Raw genomic sequence first — 15,090 nt, forward strand, 5'->3', positions numbered from 1 at the left:
CAGGGGAACAACCACAACAACAACCCACCACCACCACCACCACCTATTGACCACTTAGCCCGTTTTCTTAGGCTGAATCCACCGGTGTTTTCCAGTAGCACCGAGCCGATAGTAGCAGATGATTGGCTCCGCAAGACAGCTAGGGAGTTGACCACAGCAGGATGCACAGATGCGGAGAAGGTGAAGTTTGCCGCACATCAACTTGAAGGACCAGCAGCATCATGGTGGGAGAATTTCACAGCCACTTTCCCTGTCGACACTGTCACATGGGACCAGTTTCAGCAGGCTTTTTGTACTGCGCATGTTTCAGCAGGAGCTATGGCCATGAAGAAGCGTGAGTTTCGCAACTTGCGCCAAGGAGGACGGACAGTTGGTCAGTATGTGGAGGACTTTAGTAAGTTAGCACGTTATGCCCCAGATGACGTCGCTACGGATGCAGCTAAGCAGGAGAAGTTTCTGGAAGGACTGAATGATGAGTTGAGCATGCAGTTGATGGTAGCAACCTTCAACAACTACCAGGAGTTGGTAGATCGTGCTCTTATGATTGAAGGGAAGCAGCAGCAAATTGAGAATCGCAAGAGGAAGTATGGACAAGGAAAGTACACTTCAGGAGCTCAGCAGAAGCCACGTTTTACCCCTAGACCGGGAGGACATTTTCAGCATACCCATGGAGGAGGTAGCTCGCACAATCACAATGGCACCAGGAATGGAAATGGAAATGGGGGAAGCAATGGCCAGAATCGCACCAACCCATCAACCCCACCCAAGAAGGACCTGAGCCAAGTCACTTGCTTTAAGTGTTCGAAGACTGGACATTATGCCAATGAATGCCCTGAGATACAAAATGGAAATGGCAATGGAAGCTCTGGGAAGAAGCCGAACCCTTTTAATAGGGGATAGGTGAACCACGTTAGCGTGGAGGAGGTTGAAGCTCAGCCTGATGCAGTAATAGGTAAGTTTCTGGTTAAGTCATTTACTGCACTCGTTCTTTTTGATACTGGTGCATCGCATTCATACATCTCCAGGGGATTTGTGGATAAGTATAACCTACCAACCCAAGCCCTTAGGTCACCCATGTTAGTAACCTCGCCTGGAGCAGAGTATGTGGCTAGTCTATGGTGTGATCGGTTACCATTAAGGATTGGTAACTATGTTTTTCCCTCAGACCTAATAGTATTGGAATCTCAAGGATTGGATGTGATATTAGGCATGGATTGGTTATCAAAGTATGAAGGAAATATTGAATGCGCTAGTAAGTCAATTTTGCTTACCACCCCAGAAGGGAGAAGGATCAAGTATGTATCCCGACATGTGCCGAAGAGGACTCAAGTAAATTGCTTAACAAGAGTTGTGCAGGAGGAAGTACCAGTGGTAAGGGATTTCCCTGAAGTATTTCCAGAGGAGTTGCCAGGCATGCCACCGGATAGAGATATTGAGTTTTTGATTGAGCTATTGCCAGGCACCGGGCCAATATCAAAGAGACCATATAGGATGCCAGCAAAGGATTTGGTAGAAATTAAGAAGCAGATTAAGGAGTTACTGGATAAGGGATATAATCGCCCAAGTTCTTCGCCTTGGGGATCGCCAGTACTTCTAGTGGAGAAGAAGGATGGATCGTTAAGGATGGTTGTTGATTATCGAGGATTGAACGAAGTAACGATTAAGAACAAGTACCCACTACCAATGATCAATGATCTGTTTGATCGATTGCAAGGAGCTAAGGTATTTTCCAAGATTGATCTGCGATCAGGATACCACCAGTTGAAGATTCGAGAACAGGATATTCCTAAGACAGCTTTTACCACCAGGTATGGGCTGTACGAGTATACCGTTATGTCATTTGGTCTGACTAACGCACCTGCCTATTTTATGAACATGATGAACAAAGTATTTATGAAGTTTTTGGATAAGTTCATCGTAGTGTTCATCGATGATATCCTGGTTTATTCGAAGAATGAAGAGGAGTATAAGGAGCATTTGTGTTTGGTACTTAGAAAGCTCAAAGAACATCAATTATATGCCAAGTTCAGCAAATGTGAGTTTTGGTTGAAGGAAGTAGGATTCCTCGGACACGTTATATCTGAGAAGGTATAGCAGTAGATCCTACCAAAGTAGATACCGTGACCAAGTGGGAAGCACCAACTATAGTGGGAGAGATCCGGAGTTTTCTTGGACTCGCAGGATACTATCAGAGATTCATTGAGAATTTCTCAAAGATTGCAAAGCCTATGACGGAGTTATTAAAGAAAGATACCAAGTTCATATGGACGGAGGAATGTGAGGCTAGTTTCCAGGAGTTGAAGAAATGTTTGGTTACCTCACCAGTGTTGATTTTGCCAGACCAGACCAAAGATTATGAGGTGTATTGCGACGCTTCACGTCGAGGATTTGGAGCAGTGCTTATGCAGGAAGGGAGAGTTGTTTCATATGCCTTAAGACAACTGAAGCCTCATGAGTTGAATTATGCCACGCATGATTTGGAGTTAGCAGCCGTAGTGCATGCTTTGAAAACATGGAGGCATTTCCTCATTGGAAATCATTGTGAGGTGTACATGGATCATAAGAGTTTGAAATACATTTTCACGCAGAAGGAGTTAAACCTCAGACAAAGGAGATGGTTGGAACTCATCAAGGATTATGATATGAGATTGCAATACCATCCCGAAAAGGCTAATGTAGTAGCTGACGCGTTAAGCCATAAGAGCCATGTCAATACATTAATGACGGGAGAAATACCCAAGGAGTTAGCAGAAAATCTTCGTGAACTATGTTTGGAAATAGTTCCGAGAGGCTATGTAGCAGCATTGGAGATTCAGTCAACCTTGATGGATAGAATCAGAGAAGCTCAGAAGACTGACAAAGAGATTGCCGCTATAAAGGAGAAACTGAGCAAAGGAAAAGCTAAAGGATTTCGTGAGGATGAGCACGACACCCTATGGTTTGAAGACCGTGTTTATGTGCCCAATGACCCGGAGATCAGGAAGTTGATTATGCAAGAGGCACACGATTCACCATATTCGATTCACACAGGAAATACCAAGATGTATTTGGATTTGAAGAATATTTTCTGGTGGACCGGAATGAAGAAGGATATTGCGGAGTATGTAGCAGTTTGTGATGTATGTCAGAGAGTAAAGGCAGAGCATCAGAAGCCAGCAGGATTGTTACAACCATTGCCGATACCCGAATGGAAGTGGGATAAGTTAGGCATGCATTTTATCATGGGATTACCCAGGACTCGTTCAGGATACGACTCGATTTGGGTTGTAGTTGATCGATTGACAAAAGTAGCTCATTTCATCCTAGTAAAGACCACTTACACCAGTGCTAAGTTGGCAAAGATATACATGACCAGGATCGTGTGTTTGCATGGAGTTCCAAGGAGTATCGTATCAGATAGAGGAACCCAGTTTACCTCAAAGTTCTGGAAGCAGTTGCACGAAACTTTGGGTACCAAGCTAGAATTCAGTACAGCTTTTCATCCACAGACAGATGGACAGACCGAGAGAGTCAATCAGATTTTGGAGGATATGCTGAGAGCTTGTGCACTAGATTACGGATCTAGTTGGGACGACAATTTGCCATATGCAGAGTTCTCTTACAACAACAGTTACCAAACCAGTTTAAAGATGGCCCCTTTCGAAGCCTTGTACGGAAGGAGGTGCAGGACACCGTTGTCATGGGACGAAGTTGGAGACCGCCAGTTGTTTGGACCTGACTTGATTAAAGAGTCTGAACAGAAGGTGAAGTTGATTCGCGATAGGCTCAAGGTAGCCCAGTCTAGACAGAAGAGTTATGCAGATTCTAAACGCAAGGAGACCATTTACGAAGTCGGAAATAGAGCTTATCTTTGAGTATCTCCACTTCGGGGAACAAAGCGTTTTGGAGTTAAAGGGAAATTAGCGCCACGATTTGTAGGACCATATCGAGTTTTGGAGCGTATGGGAGAAGTGGCCTACAAGTTGGAATTACCTGAAGGATTGTCAGGAGTTCATGATGTGTTCCACGTTTCCCAGTTGAAGAAGTGTCACGCGGAGATGGCTGACATACCGTTGAGAGACACAGTGCCTTTGGAAACTATTCAGTTGGATAACGACTTGACCTATGAGGAGAGACCCGTTAAGATTCTCGAGTTTGCCAATCGAGTCACTCGCAGCAAAGTTATCAAGTTTTGCAAAGTTCAATGGAGCCACCACACAGAGGATGAAGCCACCTGGGAACGAGAGGAAGAATTGCTCAAGGACCACCCTCACCTATTTCCTAGCCAACCCGAATCTCAAGGGCGAGATTCATCTTAAGGGGGGTAGGTTTGTAACATCCCAAATTGAAATTATACATTAGATCATCATTGCGTATCATTTTTTTTGCATTTTGGTTGATCCTAGAAATTCTACGCAACTCAATGACCTACGGAGAGAGTTGGGGATTTCGTTATTTTCATATTTGAGTTTTCTCAAATTTTGATAATAGGATCATTTGATTTTAATTATTTTATTATCAATTATTTCTATTAAAAAATATGAGAGAGGGAATAAAATGACTTTCCCAAAATAAAGAAATATTGAGGATTTAATAATAAAATCAAATAAGATTTTATTTCGGAGTTTTTCAGTGTTTTATTTGAATTTGGGAAAAATGTGCGTTTTTCAAAATTGCATTTAGGCCCCAAATAAATGTTCACCTTGTGAGGCTTGATTTTAGAAGCCCGTGAAAATTTATTTCGGAATTTTTGAAGTCCGTTTAGTATTTCTTTTTATTTTTCTTCTGCGCGTAAAAAAACGCGCACCGACCTAGAGCCGTGTCCGACTAGGACTCCCGGCCCGTTAGGCTATATATAGCCGAGGGAGGCCCAGCCGAAACCCTAGCCAGCCCCAAGCCGCCGCCGCCCCGCTGCGCCGCCGGCCGCCGCCGCCGCCGCATGCCGCTCGAGGTCCGCCGCCGCCTCGATTTCCGCCATTTTTTTTTTGAAAAACCGTTCGGTTTTTCCGTCGGTTTTTTAGATTCGGTTTTTTTAAATAGATCGGTTTTTTCCAGTTTATTTAAATAGCGAGCGTTCGTCCGTTCGTTCGTTCTAGCGAACGTTCGTCATTTTTTTCTTTTTCTCGGATTAAATCCGCGATTTTTCTGATCGCGATTCCTGATCTGATTTTCGTTTTAGTATATCTTTTCGCTCGTTTATCGGAATCAGGCGATTCAAGCGCCTGGAGTTTCGTCTCGAAACCCTCTATCCGTTTAACCAACTTAAACAAGATTTTGCTACTGTAAAAATTGCCCTAGATCCAGATTTGTAGAACGAAGTTGTTTTCTTTCGCCATTTGACTTCCGTTGTTTCGTTCGATTTGATTCTTTTTGCCAACCGGAGTTCTTAAGTTGAACCTTCTGGTTAGATCTCTTATTTGAGTTTTACCCGTGCATTAGATGAGTACTTATTGTATGCTTGTTTGTTTGTCTGCGATAGAATACCCAGAGTACGCCGCTTGTTACTTTGAATCTCTAGGTTTCCCGGATCATCAGCAAGGCAGGTAACACTTTGATCATACCTTTTCTACTACCCAGTTTTATTGCATTAGATCAAATCCCCATACATTGCATGATTAGGATTCTAATTAAATTGTGGGATGGGAAGTAGTCGAGGTAGTACCTATTACCTGTTTATTATCAAACCTTTGGGAGTTACTTCTGCGTTTGCTTATCTTGCCATGCTATGCTAGTAGACGTGGATTGGGTGAGTGATATCCATGACAGATGTGAGTTTTGTTAATTAATGGTTTATCTAAGGTGGCAAATTAAACACACATCTGGGTGGATTGAGGCACCTGGGTATTCCAGGACTTGCCTGTTTTTTCTTTTGGACCGCCACCCAGGCTCAAAGGGATCATGAGACTATTCATACTAGAAACTTCCATGTGCATCCATAAGCTATTATGGGCTCTAGCATAGTTGACTAAGTCGTGCGAACTCTTACAGTGGTAGACTAGCAGATGTAGGGGATGTAGGTGGTACGGTCTACCCGATCGTAAGGTGCTAGCACTTCTGAAAGACTATGTCTCAGTCATCCGTCTTCTCAAACACCTTGTAGTGCGAGAAACCAAACGGAGGCGATCGAGTCTTGTGGGAAAAAGTGCGCAAACCTTTGCAGAGTGTAATAAACTAATCATGATTAGCTGTGTCCCCGGTTATGGACATCTTGAGTATCTAGTACTTGGATTATCATGTGAATCTCAACATGTTACTCTAAATTAATTTTGTTGGGTTTTGTTCAATGATGATGCTTAATTGGGATTGAGAATGCTGTCAACCATTCTCAATGTTTAACAACTACCATGATAGTAATTAAATTTATTCCTTTGAAGTAGGGAAAAATTGGCTTTACGCAAAACTGTAACCATAGAGTTTTCCACCAGCCAAATATGCATATAGTATAGCTGTTTCATTCCATTACTCTCTATGTGTTACATTGCCAGCATATTTCATGTGCTGACCCGTTTCGGGCTGCAACGTTAATGTTGCAGACTTTTCAGACGACGATTAAGGAGTCTTTAGGTCGTGGTTCTATACTCAGTGATGCTGTTGGAGTTGATGGACTCACTTATCTTCCAAGCCTTCCGTTGTTATCGTTATTAGATGGCCTTAAGCCATATTTATTGTAATAAGTTCTCGTTTGAGACACTCGATGTAATAAGTGTGTGATTGCTACTCTGTTATAAATCCTCCGAGTACTGTGTGGTGTCAGCATTACTGATCCAGGGATGACACTGGAGCACAGAGATCAGACTGTTTGAGGTCTGATCGCTACAGTGCCCGTCGATGTCGTGGCCGTCGCCGTCTCCAGTGGTCGTTGTTGTCGTCGTCGTCGCTGACGAGGTCGACGTAGTCCGGCGGCGTCCAGAGGTGGGACGGTAGTGCATGGTACACGGGGCGGGCTGGAAGGCGGGAGGTGCCTGCACCACCTCCTCCCGTGGCGACGCCTCCCGCTCCTGTGACCGCGGCGGCGTGGGGCACCAGTTCACGCCCCCCACGGCGTCGGCCATCTCCGGAGCCATGCACGACCAGCTCAACTGCTGGCCCACGAGGCCCGGATGGAACCCAGCCACGGGCTCCTCCTCCATCACTACTCCATCCTCACCATCTCCAGCTCGGGGATGGCGACATCGTCGGCCGCAAAGAGGGTCATCATCTCCTCGAGGCCCGCCCATTGGCGCTCATCGTGCGTCCTCATGGAGTCCTCCATGGCGCATTGCATGAGCCGGGCCTCCTCCTCCGCTGTCATGCGAGGAGGTGGTGGTGGCAACGGAGATGGTGAAGGCGACGACGTGGTCATGAGGCCGCGCACCCGCATCCGCCCGCGCACCTGGGGAGCAGCCGCTCCGCGCTCTGGACGTGACCGCCGCGTCCTTGTCGAGGTGCCGACAAAGAAGGAGGCGCACCGCACGTCGTGCTCATCCCTTAACCACGTGTCCCAGAGCCCGGAGTCGGGGGCGTACCTGGGGTCGTAGAAGAGGTCGTCGGGGAGGAGGCGGCGGCGGCGCTTGATCTCCTGGCGGCGGGCATGGCCGCTCGTCGGAACAGGTGGGATCGGCACCCGGGGAGAGAGATGCCAGTTATTGGGGGAGGGGGGTGCACGTCGCTCCACGGGAGCGGCGTCCTCGTCTTCCAATAACGCCAGCATACATCCGCGTTGATGTACTGCCGGTCGCGCTCGCCGCCGGCCGTAGGGCCGGTGGTGAATGGGGCAGGCGCAGGGGCCCGACGCGGTGGTGATGCGGGCTCCTCTTTCACGGAGCCGCGGCGGCGACCCGAGGACGAGCCAGCCTCGCGGTTGTGCTTCCCCTTGCGGCCGGAGTTTCAGAACCCCATGGCTGTGAGGTGGCCAGCCGGCGAGATCGAGGACGGGGAGAGGGAGAGCTAGGGTTTGGGGCGTGTCGGGTTTCGAGGGGGCATTGAGGGCTGGAGTGGGGAGTGTGGACGACGACCGGTCCACGGTTTCCCATTTAAGAAGGATGGCGGCCGTTTGCTGGGTGGATGACAGGTGGAACCGGTCGCGCGTGCGCATTAATGTTGGCTGGTGGGAGGTAAGTGGCCGCCTGCCACGCGGCCCCGAAACGGACGAGCGACGTGTCCGTTTGCTGCCCCTGCGACTCAAACCCGCACATGTTTGCGCTCGAAATGGGTTGGCCGAATATAGAACGGATCAGATAGGTTCAGACTGTCGCGCGCTGGGCCGTGGGATATGTCCGCTTTGCCTCAATCGGATGGGGCAGGATAAGATGGGACCGCGCGGTGGAGTTGGACTAATAGTATAATAGTATAGCCAGAAACAGAGGATCGAACATAGACCGGGATGATAAATAGACGTATACACCGAGAGCTGATGAACTGACACTGACAGGCTAACAGACAACTCATCCTCATTTGACTCCAACCAGATCGTTCCAGAACACAACGAACGCTGGCTTTATTTCCGGCGTGTCAATGCTAACAAGAGGCCGGCCAAAGCGAATCGCGCACATCGATCAAATCGTATCATGCTTTACAACAATATAAGTCTATCGCACGGGTGCAGTTCACGCTATGCCGCGGCGCGTGCATAGACTTCTCACAGAGCGGCGGCCCTGGCCTCGTGGCCCTTGGCAGCTGCCTGCTTGTCGCCGCAGTTGTCGACGGCGGCGTAGAGGCGGTAGGGCGAGGCGTCGGTAGCGAGCCACTGCTCGACGGTGAAGAGCTGCTGCGCGCAGCCCATGTGGGGCCCCGTGGCCGTGACCTCGACGTAGTTGCAGTACCAGCCGTGGTGCGCGCCGGCGCCATCGGAGGTGACGTTCGCCCAGCACGGCGCGCGCTCCATGCAGGGCCCGCGGCCGCTGAAGATGTCGAGGTTGCCGCGCTCGTAGTAGTCGTGGCCGGCGCCCATTATCCCGCCCCACTGCTCCAGGTCGGCGATCCGGACGCCCGTGCCGTCCGAGCCCAGCAGGGTCACGCCGATCGCCGAGTCCGTCCCGCCCTTCCAGATCGAGCCCGTCCGCACGTACACCGTGTACACGCACTGCTGCTCCGGGTCCGATAAGAGGCCGCCGGCGCCCGCGACCGCGATCGCTCTCTCCGACGACGCGTACGCCTAATTAGCCAGCGAGATACATGGTGTGAGAAATGATACGGAGATTTAACAAGTAGTAGAAGGGAGAGGCTTGTGGTAGAGCTTACCGCGGCAAAGAAGGAGACGAGGAGAAGGCAGGAGAGCTTCATGGCCGGCGACTTTCGATCCGGAAGTGAGCGACTGGGAACGATAAGGCGTGGCGCTATAAAGGGGATCGAGGGTGGACCCACTGGACAGTGACACTTTGGGGAAGTAGCTGGGGGAGTTGATTTTTTTTTGTTAGGAGAATCCAATGTGGCATATTCTCCGAGCTTATATATATTTGTAATAGTAACTTATAGAAGTGTCTGAAAAAACATGTACAGGTCTGACAAGATCCGGAACCTGCACGATACACTGCTACGGCCACGTGAATCACGTAGCGGCCGAGACAGATTCGGATCCAATCTGGGCAGCTTCGCAAGTTATACGTACACCTACATCGAGTTTTTCTTTTTTCTTTTTGAGAAATACGTATATCGAGTGATGCTCGCTGTATGCGCGTAAGAGGTATGGAGCTGGGCTGGAGTGGTGGCAACTGGCAAGCCAGGCATCGAGAAATTTAGATGTTTTCTTTTTCTTGGCCGGACCAAGTCAAGTATTGTTTTATCTGGAAGACACGTTTAAGGAGAAGGTTTTCAATGGCTGATGTGTGGATCATATACGTGTATTACGTGTTTTGGAGTAGTTGGCCAGGACGGTGACACTAGGCAGGTGTCACCATGTCACACGGCGAAGAAGTGTCGGCTGGCAGTGCATTCATTAAGCAGTTACGCGGAGTAAACGAAGACAGCACCTAGTAGGTGTCCATGGTTCATGTACGTATAATAAGTTCACCGATGAGATTCATAGGTTTTATTATCGCGGGGCCTGATAATGAAATGTAGTACCTCTTTAAATTAATATAAAAACTTCTATATCACTAAAATAATGAGTTAAAAAGTCTTATATTTCTTTACAAAAGGGTACTATGCGTATGTGCTCTTTCCTCTTTCTCAAGAAAAGCTCGCATGCCACTGAGAGACTATTTAAGGCACACAAGACACGGATATTTAGAGACATTAAAATTGTGCAGTAATCCAGCCCTGTCAGGCCATTTGAGGTTTTCACCATTCGATCTGTTGTCTTGGCATTTGCTGGCCATTGGATGTCGTTCTGGTCCCCATGGTCTCTGTAAGCTGACCACATAGCGATCAATTGGAGTGGGCCGCTGCTTCGGGAACTATTTCGGGCGTTTTCTGTGAATTTGGGCCAAATGGGCTAAGGTGTAACATATGTCTGTTTATTTCTCAGTCGTTAAGATGCCTCTTAAAAAATATTATCAGACGTTAAGAAAAAGAGACGTAACTGCACAGGCGCCGATCGCTGCCTCGATCGGTTGATGCGGTCCCTGGGGAGGTTAGGTTGTGGGTGATGCATGTAGATGATGAGTAATGTTCCTTGAAACTGAAGATTGATTGTGGGTGACATAAGCAGAGTGAAACTGATCTGCAAGGATTACAGGAGGAAGGAGGCAATCAATCCGCAAGGATCATTCATCACGATTGATGTGCGCCACTCATCGACTGTGAGTAAATGGACGTGTGTGTTTCTTTTTTCTTTCAACCTTTTCCTACAGCTTCGTTTCCATGATTTCTTCATGTTCCCTTCTTGTCGAACTTGCTGGACCTCTGCTACTTGCCGCCAAATACTAGGCCCGAGGGTGCAGCTGTTGTCCCTAGGTGCGCTGCCATCAAGACGGCTGCTGCGGTACTCCACCGGTCTGAGAGGGTTATGGGGGCGGATCGAGAGGGATTTTCTACCTGGAGCACCTCGTCCTCGTGTTACTATATCGGCACCTCTCATAAAACCTCAATGACTGGTTGTTGGTGAGCTCCGATACACTTCTCCAGTTCACAAATTCTTCAATCCGCATATGGTTTGATCTGAAACATCTGCTATACTTGCTTGCTTCGTGTCTTTTCTTTCTTTCTTTTGGTTCTGTATTGCTGCAATAGCTTATGAATTGCATCCATGTAAAAATTTTAACTAAAGTTTTTATTTTCTGATAATAATAGTTTATTTGCTTGAAAAGAGGCTGCTTCTGTGCTCACAGGACATCACGTGAGACGACAGAAATCACAAATGAAGATAAGAATACAGAAATCTCAAATGAAGATAAGAATTCAAAAAGGGCTGGGAGTCTATTACTCTATTATTACTCTGTGCAGTTTTTAGTTGCCTTGTAGTTTATATGTACTGAAGGAGTGAAGGTGTCACCGAAGAAAGGGTGACCAGACTTTCATCATGTTGCTGTCAGATGGTTTTTCCAGACCAGTTCAACAATGTGAGTTTCAGATAATGTGATTGTTCCGTAGAGGTGAAAACAACTAATTCTGATTTTAGTTTGTTGTTTTCGATTGGTAATTTGAATCTCTATGGTTCCGTTAGTAAAATCGGTGTGGAATCCCTTCTTAAAAAGAGTATTAAAACTGACATGGGTGACGACGACATATTTATCTGAATGGTACCGATTAGCATGGAATATGTACATGTTATGTTAGTGGTGCCTGAATTCCCAACATATTAGACTTTCTATAGGGGAATTGTACTTCAACTTGAAGATATCACTAAACAAAAAGGGAAACAATTAGAGAGTGCAAGGATTGGGACCAATACCTGTCAATCAATGGAAAAATGTTGATCATACTGTAATGGTTTTCCTGGTTGTGCTCTGCAATTTATTTCTTGTGTTTTTGTTGTATTAGGCATTGCTACTAACCTGCTACAACCTGGTCGCGCATAGGTTTGTTCATGTTGGTTTCCAGCCGAGCTGAGTTTTTGCAAGTTTATTTCGTTATTACTAAAGGAGGATATGAAGTAGAGTTTCAAAAGAAAACTGTAGGCACAATTGCTCATCTGTATGCATGTCTCATTTACATTTTATCCCCCGTTGTTCTGTATTGGCATCTTTGTTTATTGTTTGTTAGCGTTTAACTCCAACTATCTCAACATTCCTGGTATGTTTCCAATTGGTTCTTGCTACTCTGGATAGTGATGTCTTCTGATCCACCTTTTCCACTTCCTTCAATCAAGTAAACCTAAATACTTCATATAGATAATGTACCCAACTTAACCATTCCACGGCATGCAAGAACACTGAAATTTACATGTATGCTGCGAGACATTTCCGATTCTTTTAATGGTTCTTCTCCTCTTTGTAGGAAACACTTGATCCAGTTGCCAAGATGACATGCCACACAATTGTTGTTCAAGCTTTGGTTTTCCGTTTACTGTATGAAGTGTTTATCTTATGACATTTTGTGTTGCTCTATTCTGGCCCAGTCATGTTGCTACTCTATATTACTACTTTGTACTACACCCATTTTACCGGTTATTTTGGTTCTATGCACTGTGTACTTGAGGACGACAAGATTAGTTAACTGAAGATAGATCTAAATTTAGCTCGTTCCAAGTTTTTTTCTCAACTATTCATATTGCCTAAGTTTCGACAAAATGTTACAACCATCTTTCGGGCAGTTTTCTATGTAAACTATTACCATTCCATTGCAAAAATAGACGAGCGCAGCAACGCGTGCCAATCATGATCTAGTGCATATTATGGGCCGTTGATATGTGCTACGATTCACAAAAATGTTTATGTATGTCATATATTCTTCTCGTATAGCCCCTAGCAAATATTTGTAATATGTTTCTAACTTGAAAGCGATATATTTGGTCGTGTGGGCCCCATGAAATGGGTACACATATATTTATAAACAATGGATGCATGAAGTGGAATGGCTTGGTTGTGGAAAAATGATTCGTGTTTTTCTTCTTCTGGCAAGTTGTTTGTTCTACTAGTCGGTTGTTCTTGTTCAAGGGCTCTTGTCCTCGAGCAGCAATGGTGTACAACAAAAGGGACATAACTGATTATGTTCTTAGCGATTGAAAGAGGTGAAGCATATTAAGAGGAGGAGCAAAGGTGTAACCAAACTATTCTGTGAATATGTTAGTTGTTCTTGTATTTGATCTGCATTCAAGTTTCATGTTGTACAGTGTTGTGTATTTTTAGTATGTGTTGAATCCTATTATTTTTGTCTATGCTAGTAGTTGTTTGTCCTTGTAGTCACTTTATCTCTTCCAAGAACTCACATATTGGACGTATTCAGTATTTGTGGTATCTAATATTTTGATGAGCAATGCTATATACATGACACTGTGCACACGACTTTTGCACGACGATCCAATGAAGTCGTCCATGCATGCAATAGAGGGCGACACATCCCTAGATAGGCCATCGTGCAATGGACGATCAGACTATTCGTTGTGTGTGCAGAAGTTCCATATTTTTTATTTGCAAGCTTACACCGCAAATAAAAATGAAGGCACTACTTTTACGTATGTAAATGTATTGCAGTTAGTTTGATAGACAGAAACTTACACATGTCAAAATGGAAATGTTAGTTATGTGCACTCATACTTAACGATACATGAGTCATGAGCTAAGTTCTTGGTACTAAAACATAAGATTATTTGATTATATTGGTGATTTAACTTCTTTTACTAAATGGATATAATTTTTTATTGAAATAACTTGCTAAGTTTAATGTTTCAAATACTATCATTACTAGTATTAGAATGTTATAAAAAGTATTCAGTTAAGTTACATAGGGTAAAACATATTAGTATGCGGATGTATTATTCAATATATTTACATATTGAGGAACATTTATATGATTCACATATACAACTATTGGTTTGCTATAATGACTTGAGTTTTTCTTTGAGTGATGTAAATTGTTGTCTAGGTCAAGTTAGCATGACATCGATATCTAGCAGAGATTTCAGATTATCAAACTAAAGGAGATGACTCAATCCTAGAGAATGAGGATGAAAATACAATTCAGAGTCTAGACTAAAGGTGGATCATGTTCATGGTGTTTTGAATGGATTTATCAAATACAAAAGAATGTTGACATGAGTCAATTTTGATTGATTGTTGAAGTTGCCTTGAAAAAAGGTAGGTCTTAACATCAGTACATTTCTTGTAAGCAACAGATATGAAGGACCCGTGTTTGAAATTTTTTTGAAGATAGAAAAGTGAAATTCCATGCTCGAGATATGTAAAAATTAGGTATTAAGGATTTCAATTAGATGTAATAATAGTATGTTTTGAATGATTATATGTACGATTATGCATCTGTTGTGGGACTGCAACTTTGCACAGGATTGCTGGAATTCATTGATTCCCAATAAAAATAGAGGCACATTTTTCTATGAAGACATCATGCTAGTTGTTGATCAACTGCCGAAACCTTTTACCATAGAAATTGTAGCCCTAGAATGTTGGAATATTTGGATTCAAAGGAATGGAAATAAATTTAAAGATCAGTGGCCAACCATTCAAAATTGGAGGTACTCTCTCAAAGAAGACCTCAAGTTGCTTCAAGTTAAAATAAAGGAGAAGTATGCATGTTTATTCCACCAGTGGATAGTCAATAATCTATAAACATGCATTTCTTTCCCACAGCATGCACTGGTTAATTAATACTCGTGTTTCCATTCCTATTCTTTTTATTTACTTCTATTTTTTCTCCTCCCCCCATGTAACATTCTGCTTATAGTTATATGAAAAATTTACCATAGAACTATTGTTCTACCATTTGTGGGTCAAAAAAAGTTGAGGAACTTATATTTAAATGATATGGTCCTTTTCTTGGTGTGATTGCACACCTTGAGTTTATATTCGATATATTAATTAATAATTATATTGTTTATTTTATAGTTCATTTATGAAGAATGTCACGTTTTCATATTGTGTTGTATTCATGTCAACATATTTTAATAGTCATGTGTTCATATAATTTGTTAGATTAATAAACATGTGATCATTTGTTTTGAAGACTCTTGTGAAGTGGAAAGAATTGTCCCCTAAGACTATTTTCAATAAAGGTGACTGAGGGAGTCCTGGACTAAGG

The 15,090-nt window shown here is 44.5% G+C and overlaps 1 protein-coding gene across 1 annotated transcript; it reads right to left on the bottom strand.

Annotated features, from left to right (window-relative positions):
* Positions 1-8,391: 8,391 nt before the first annotated feature.
* On the bottom strand, positions 8,392-9,355 carry LOC125538656 (PLAT domain-containing protein 3). The gene is made up of 2 exons (XM_048701921.2): positions 9,199-9,355; positions 8,392-9,112 (listed from the first exon to the last, which is right to left on the bottom strand). Exons 1-2 carry the CDS (start codon positions 9,238-9,240, stop codon positions 8,597-8,599), a joined length of 558 nt encoding a protein of 185 aa, XP_048557878.1. The 5' UTR covers positions 9,241-9,355; the 3' UTR covers positions 8,392-8,596.
* Positions 9,356-15,090: the final 5,735 nt, after the last annotated feature.

The sequence above is a fragment of the Triticum urartu genome, chromosome 2A (assembly GCF_056163025.1).
Source record: "Triticum urartu cultivar PI428250 chromosome 2A, HENAU_Tu73, whole genome shotgun sequence".
NCBI classification, from domain to species: Eukaryota; Viridiplantae; Streptophyta; class Magnoliopsida; order Poales; family Poaceae; genus Triticum; species Triticum urartu.